This window comes from Euphorbia lathyris, chromosome 1 (genome assembly GCF_963576675.1).
Source record: "Euphorbia lathyris chromosome 1, ddEupLath1.1, whole genome shotgun sequence".
Lineage (NCBI taxonomy): Eukaryota > Viridiplantae > Streptophyta > Magnoliopsida > Malpighiales > Euphorbiaceae > Euphorbia > Euphorbia lathyris.
Window position 1 is genome coordinate 81,649,024 of NC_088910.1, and position 7,816 is coordinate 81,656,839.

General features: G+C 33.0%; 1 protein-coding gene and 1 long non-coding RNA gene across 2 annotated transcripts; one reads left to right on the forward strand and one right to left on the reverse strand.

The window, feature by feature from the left end:
* The first annotated feature begins 1,326 nt into the window (after positions 1–1,326).
* Positions 1,327–2,394, forward strand: LOC136210806 (glutathione S-transferase F12). Its single transcript, XM_066002220.1, has 2 exons — positions 1,327–1,666; positions 1,752–2,394. The coding sequence occupies exons 1-2, from the start codon at positions 1,471–1,473 to the stop codon at positions 2,198–2,200; spliced, it is 645 nt and encodes a 214-aa protein (XP_065858292.1). The 5' UTR covers positions 1,327–1,470; the 3' UTR covers positions 2,201–2,394.
* A 778-nt stretch (positions 2,395–3,172) lies between these two features.
* LOC136203410 (uncharacterized) lies at positions 3,173–6,501 on the reverse strand. Its single transcript, XR_010674821.1, has 5 exons — positions 6,301–6,501; positions 6,051–6,229; positions 4,449–4,594; positions 3,689–3,797; positions 3,173–3,384 (listed from the first exon to the last, which is right to left on the reverse strand). It is a non-coding gene; the product is annotated as an uncharacterized lncRNA (long non-coding RNA).
* Positions 6,502–7,816: the final 1,315 nt, after the last annotated feature.

A 7,816-nucleotide genomic window follows, 5' to 3' on the forward strand; every position in this document is an offset into this window, starting at 1 on the left:
AAAGGGCAATGGTATATCAATCAGCGCGCGACATAAATTACAACAAAAGCAATTGGCTCAGTGGTAAACATTGTGAAGTGTAAGTAAGGAGGCTAGGTTCGAACCTAGTATCAGCGTTTTTTAATTAAATTTTACACTCAAAACTACGTAGTTTTAGGTGGTTCTCACCTAAAGGATGGTTCTCACTTGATCCCTATATATATATATTATTGCTAGTGGTATTTTACAAATAATTTTAGTTTCAATCGGATATGTGTAGTTTGAGTATGGACGTGTTAGTTTCTCAATTAATGTGATTACAGCGTGTGAGTGGCCTTTGACCTATGTGTCTGAGAACCTATACAGCTCACACAATGTGTGAGCTGTTTTTTCTGAACTTTATTTTAAATTTACTATATACATTTTATTTATATAAAACTAAAAATAAATTCTTTATTTTGAGGGCCAATAATTATGTATATAACCGGTTAAGCTTTTATAATTGATTAATCATTAGTTTTTAAAATGAAAAACTATAATGTAATCCATCGATTTTAATTAGTAATTCATTTTTAATTTATTGTTGATAAATGAGTTTTTTATTTCTTATTATTTTTGTAGCTATAACTATCACTAGTCAATTTTTATTGTTAAGTGCATTAGAAAATGAAGTAGAACTCATTGCCAAAGGTGGAGACAAGGGAGGGTTTGGAGGGATCCAGGTTCCTCCGGCCTTTGGAATCACTCCTACCATATATGATTTTCGACCCTTTTAACCTTTGGAGCTACTTTTATTATGGATGAGTTGGGGCCCTTTATTTTTAACAAATTAAGATTCAAGATGATCATTGAGTTTGTATTTAATTAGAAAATTTAATTTGATTAATACATGATAGACGATAAATTTCTTTAACCCAATCTTATTTTTGTAATCCAAATCTAACTTAACTTTGAAAAGTTTTACATTGGTATGTAAAAATTTGTTCTAGACCACCCAAATGATTACATGTATATATATACGAAAAAATTGATTTAGTAATTTTTTTTACTCACACACGTGTACAATAAGCCTTCCAACAAACCATTCTCATATTTGCTTTTGGATAGCTTAAATTATGGCACGTGTAAGAAACTATGAAAAGCGAGAGTATGTGAATGAATTAAAGGTGAATTTGGTTGTGGTTTAGCTTAGCGAAAATTGAAGTTGAAGTATCCATTCAATTTTAAAATTAGCCATATTTGATAAAATCGTTCAAATCAAACATAATTAAAAATGAGTGGTGAAATGAAAGGCGATGTATGCGAAGTTTAAAGATGAAATTTGAATGAGCATCTATTTGAATAGTAAGTAGATGAATTAAACGATGGAGGGTGTAGTGTATATGGTAGCATGGCCACCAACCATTTGGATTGGTGACATGTGCCAACCCCCAATTAAACATATATATAAATAAGAGGACATAATAGGCAGGCAGGCAGGCACAAGATAAGATGGTAGTGAAAGTGTATGGAGCTGTTTATGCTGCTTGCCCACAAAGAGTAATGGCTTGCCTTTTGGAGAAAGATATTCCTTTTGAAATTGTCAATGTTGATCTTCATTCTTCTCAACACAAACTCCCTTCTTTCCTTCTCAAACACCCATTTGGCCTTGTTCCACTTGTAGAAGACGGTGATTTCAGGCTTTTCGGTATGTTTTTTGCTCTTTTATTTAACACCTTCTTTCATTCAATTGTTATTAATTTTTCTTTTTTTTTTTTTTTTGTTGGTTAAAGAATCGAGGGCCATAATGAGATACTATGCAACAAAATATGAAGAAAGAGGGCCGAATTTGACAGGGAAAACATTAGAAGAGAAAGCAATAGTTGATCAATGGGTTGAAGTGGAGGCCCATACCTTCAATGATTTGGTTTATACTATTGTGCTTCAACTTTTGATTAAGCCCCAAATGGGGGAAAAAGGAGACATCAAATTAGCCAAAACCTGCGAGCTTAAGCTAGACAAAGTTTTCGATGTCTACGAGGATAGGTTATCCAATTCCAAGTATCTTGGAGGAGATTATTTCACACTTGCTGATTTAACCCATATGCCTTCTCTTAGATATCTTGTTGATGCTCTTGGCTTAAGTCATTTGGTTCGAACTAGAAAGAATGTCAATGCTTGGTGGAACGACATCTCTACACGTCCTGCTTGGAATAAATTGATGACTCTTGCTGGACATTAATTAATACTCTCAATTGCAATAATTCTACTTCAAAATAAACATAATATGGCTGCCAATCTTCAATAATAAACGTTTCTTGTTTTATTTTCAATATAAATGCTTCATTTTAGTCAATAAATTACATTCTTATATTCAAAATTGTGTTTTTTACTTTCTTCTTTATTTATATACATCTATAAACTTAGACTTAAGTATGATAATAGAGAGTGACATTAAAAGTTGTTGATATCTTAAAAAAAAAAAAAAAAAGGCCGACTTACATTTAGGAAAAATTACACAGAAGTTCATATTCTAAAAACTATTTACAACTATGTCAAATCATAACCTCAACCCACCCCACCCCACCCCATGTGATTCGAACCTACACTACAAAAAAAAGCACTTTCAGAGACGACAAAAATCGTCCCCAATAACATAAAAATTTGTCCCTTATACTTTTGGGGACAATTTTGCCGTCCCTATTTTTCGTCCTTGTTTCCTCCGTCCTTGATTCTATAGGGGACGAAAAACATGATGTCGTCCCCATTCTTAGGAACGACTGTCGTCCCCATTCTTAGAGACGACTGTCGTCTCCGTTAAGAGGGACGACTCTCGTCCCCGTTTCTAGGCACAACATCTCGTCCTTAGTCTTACGGACGACTGTCATCCCCATTCTTAGGGACAATATATCGTCCTCATTCTTACGGACGACCGTCGTCCCCGTTCTTAAGGACAACATTTCATCCCCGTTCATAGGGATGGTTGTCGTCCCCATTCTTAGGGACAATTGTCGTCCCCATGTAATAGTGACATATTTTTGTCCTTACAATAAAGGACGACACTAAAAAATAATATGCTAATTATTAATTGAAACCAATAAATTATTGATTTTAAATCGGTAATTTACGGGTTCATTTTTCAACAGCAACCATAATCGGTAATTTACAGGTTCGTATTTCAACAGCAAACCATAACCTCATTTATAGACATAAATTAGAAAAAAAAATCAACACAAAATGATTTATTATGTAATGGTAATATTCAACAAAAAAATGATTAGAACAAAGGAACTAACAAGTATAAGCTTATTGAGCTCATTCTTCCCAAATAAGATCGGTTCTGATATGTTCTATCATAATTCCTAAGATCAATTAAACCATATCCCCCTTAGCTTTAAATCGTTTCATTCTTCTGAAATCATTCATCTGCAAGTACACACATAAAATGCATATAACATTTGCCTTCCTAAATCAAATAATTATTCTCACCATCACTCCCAAAAGTATAGGCAGCATAGTTAGTGTATTATAGATGAATTCTGAAACTGATAAAATCATTTCTAAATAGAAAAGCATAGCTAGATACAAAGTTAATCTTTCAAAAGTTCAGGAATGGATAGCTAAGAACATATATTCTCAATTTTGACCGATTTCAAATCCATAGAGCAAAGAAACACAAACTTATTATAGAAGTCAATAAAAAAGAAAATAGATTTAATATAGCCCATACCTTCCCGAGAGTAGCTCCAACGATAACACTTGTTGGTGTTAGCATTTCATGCATGCCTGGTCCTCCCTTGGGCAAGGCAAATAACAACTACTTTTCCCTATAGTAGAACCTATATGAGAAAAAAACTTATGTCAAAATTTCATGTGTGATTACAAAATCTTGTAACAACACTAAAATGAATATGAGTTAAAACTCATACAAAATAATCATATGTATTATTCAAACACCATTTTATAGAGAATATATAAGAATCCACAAGAAAGTTAAACCTGATAATTAATGTTATAAACATAACACAGATCAATGACAAGGTGATTCACTAAGTAATTAAACAAAATAAAGAAGTAAGTCTCCCAAACAGACCCAAATAGGTCTTTAATTAATGTTGTGACTATTTTATGCCTAAGCAAAATAACCAACTCTTTTTTATTCATTGTAGTCCATTTTATTGTAAATCAATTATAGACCATTTTGCTGTAAATTGATTATCTTTTCAATTTCACCTGTAGATCATAAATGAAGACATCAAGCAAATCCAATATGAACTTTCCAATTCAACAAACAAACAAAATGCAAAAAACAATGAAGATGGAAACAACACTGACCAAAACTCAGTTTAATGCTAATAAGCATAAAATGTTAAACGAATATACAACATGCATTATAAGAACAGAAGATTAGATGGTCTCACATTTTATAGTTTTATGGACATTAATAGCTTATCAAAGCAAAAAAGAAAAAAAAAAGCAAAACTCCTTACCTAAGAATCAAATGGTCCAATATAGCATTGTTCAGCAGTATCTTTCTCACCAGATGTGATATCCGAATTAATCACAAATGACGGCCAAGCATAATAGGCAATATGAGATGCCTCAACAGATCCCTCTCTTTCATTCAGAAACCAACCTGTTTGATGAAATTCATATGAACATTGAACTAGTTTAAAAGGTGTAAAATGAAAATATCAGTAAAAGAGTCAAAATAAGGATAATGCCTAAAATCCCTAAATATCACCAATTCAATATATTGCTCCTTCGGAGCCTCGCTCTACTAGTGGTTAGTATGAATAGGAAGATGAAAACGAATGCTCTTCGAATTGGTACCTAAACCCTAGCTAGTTCTTGCCACCTATGCTGCTCCCCGGTGATCAACGGAGACTAGTGCTTTTGCTGTTGGCTCCGCCACAGCAGCCTCCGCTGGAAAGAAGGGAGCAAGGCCATTTTTAAACTCAACCCCTTAAAGTACTGCTACATGGAATAAGCCAATCCATCTACATGATTCTCACATCCTGATCTTTCCACATTCGTATCATTATCATTGGGTAATGCTTTTGTTTCACTATTTATTAATTTCCAGTTGGTTCAGCGCCTCCCTTTCTAGGTGCTAATTCCTGTGATCTGACAGCGAAAGGGTTCTTCACTAGTGACTGATACATGGTACTACAATTTCACTTCTTTTTCTTTTTCCTTACATATGTGGGTATTGACATTTAAAAGCCTATCTGTCTCCGCTCTATCTTACCGGGAAAGTAGGAAATACATTCCCCTGTTGGTTAAAGAGGAATTCTATGGCTATGCTCGGATCTAACTCTCTCTCTTTCCGGCTTAGCTTAGTGAAGAGAGGGGCCTTTCTTACCTAAGGATCATTTCCCTTTCGACGGGTATGAGCTTCACTTCTAGGAGCCCTGCCTCCAACATCGCTTATTATGCCTTGCCTCTATCTCTATCTAAGTGAATTTATTCTTCATTCAATTCATATCCTATTTGAAATAGCAAAAGAAGAAGGAGAACTCCCAGCACTGGAGCTGATTGAATGATTCTTGTTCACTGCTAAGCTAATCGTTCTGTTCTACTTGACTCTATTATGATACCTAACCCTAGGGTGAGAATCGCTATAGACTAGCTCTGGCTTGACATTTACTCTTTCCAGGTATGATATTAAAGTAACTAGGGTTAAGGAGGGCGACATGGATTTGGATTGGGATTAGGAAGAAAGGAAAGAGGAGACCCTCAATCAATGCGATGATGGAGAGTTGGCCAAAATGAGCACTAAATACTTTTCGAGAAATTTCTTCCAAATCCCTACAACTAAAATGCCTAAAATCCCTAAATATCACCAATTCAATTGGATTCACCAATTGAATCCAATTCAATTCACCAATTGAATCCAATTCAATTCAATTCAACTCAATTCACCAATTTAATTTAATCAAAATCCTTAAAAGCCCTAAATATCACCAATTCAATCCAATTTAATTCACCAATTCAATTTAATAAAAATCCCTAAAATCCTAAAACTAAAATCTTAAAAATACCTAAAACTAAAATCCCTAAGCAATTAAAAATCTAAATTAAAGATTTACCTCTTTCTGTCTCTCTCCTCTTAAGCAGCGGAGACGGCTGCTTCTCCTCACCACGTCAGTCTAATTCCGGGTGGTGTCTCTTCCTCCCGTCGTCGGTGTTGCAGTGGTTCATCCTTCCTTCCTTAATCGTGAAAGAGCTTAGTGAGGAGAAGAATCTTCTTAGCAACAATTGTTTTTTGCTGCAATAAGAGCATAAATGTAATCCAAACCTCGTAACCACAAGGATATCAATTAATAGAAGAGAAATTACCTGCTGCCGTTGGGGAAGAAAATAATAAGTGGAAGGAAGGACGGAGATGAACGAAGGTGAGTGATGATCGATCATTTGAGTGATTCCAGGGCATTTGAAGATTTCAATTTAGAGAATAGGGATTGAAGTATCGCAAAAGATGGGGATGGATGGGGCTTTCACTTTGTTGGGTTTAAAGCGTGTGAGAGAGAAGAAAGTAAAAGTTTGTTAGACTTAAAAATATTTGTGCCTGTTGTTAATATATTCATATATAAAAATATAATTATTTTCTACTAATTTAATTTTGTCCCCTATTATATATTAAAAAAGAATTGGGGGCAATTAATATAATCATCCCCTATATTAATTTCAAAATTATAATCGAGGACAAAAAGTATAAATTGTCCCAAACAATTTGTACCCATAAATCTTTTTTTTTTTAGTGCTATAACCTCTAGGATTATAGGTAAGCTCTCAACCAACAAGCTAAGCTAAATTAAATATTTAGATCTCGTTTGTTTATAAAAAATATTGGGTAAAAGAAAGTATTTTGTTGGAAAATAAAATGCTTTTTTGGTGTTCGACAATATCGGAAATGAAAAAAATGGTGGTTGATTGTTGTTTTTAAAAGAGTAAGAAAAAATAAAATAGGCTTAAAAAAAGTTTAGGAAAATATTTTACTCTTTTTAAAAGGTTAAAACATTTTTTTCATATATTTGTTTGTTTACCAACTTAAAATTGTCTGCTTACTTATTTTTCTAAGCAAATAAACACCAAAAAATAAGAAAACATTTTTCTATACGATATTTTTTGGCAACAAAATGTAGCCTTTGAGTTGTTTTGCAAGCTGCTCATACCATAATTTAATTGTATCTATAAACCTTCAAATATTAGGAATGAAATATTATAAAACTTTATTTCTGAACATTTTACCATCTAATTTTGTATTTGATTTTCCTCTAGTTATTATGATCGTATTCCAGCAATAATAGTCACCATAATGGATATGTGGACATCAGAATTTTTTTATGTAGATTAATTAATAGGGGTTGCTCCACTGTTTTAGAAACCATATGCAGCTCTCATTTTACACTTCTTTTGCAAATCCAAATTTAATAAATATAAAATTTAATTAATGTCTAACTCGATAAAGAAGAATCAAATAAAGATCAAACTTTTGATCTATTTGCAAAGAATAAAACAGTTAATAGCTATATTATTGTGGGGTACAATACACATTTAGTCCTATGGTTGTTGAAGAAGAACGAGCCCTACATACACAAAAGTGCAATATTAAGCCTAATGTTTACCAGACAGTTCAATTTCAAGTTTCATTAATGAAAATTGAAATTTTTTTTTACGTGCAATTTCATGTTCTAATTACATTTCAACCTCGAGCAATAAGACTTGAAATTGCATATCTTCCATTAATGAAAAAGAACTCATCTTCTATTAATGAAGTTTGAAATTGCATGCTCTGGTAAATGTTAGGCTTAAAATTCCGTTGTTTTGTACATAGAAACTAAATTTGTTACCC

Coding starts and splice junctions, on each gene's coding strand:
- LOC136210806 (XM_066002220.1), top strand. CDS start 1,471: ATGGTAGTGAAAGTGTATGGAGCTGTTTATGCTGCTTGCCCACAAAGA. Junction 1,667..1,751: donor CGGTGATTTCAGGCTTTTCG/GTATGTTTTTTG, acceptor TGTTGGTTAAAG/AATCGAGGGCCATAATGAGA.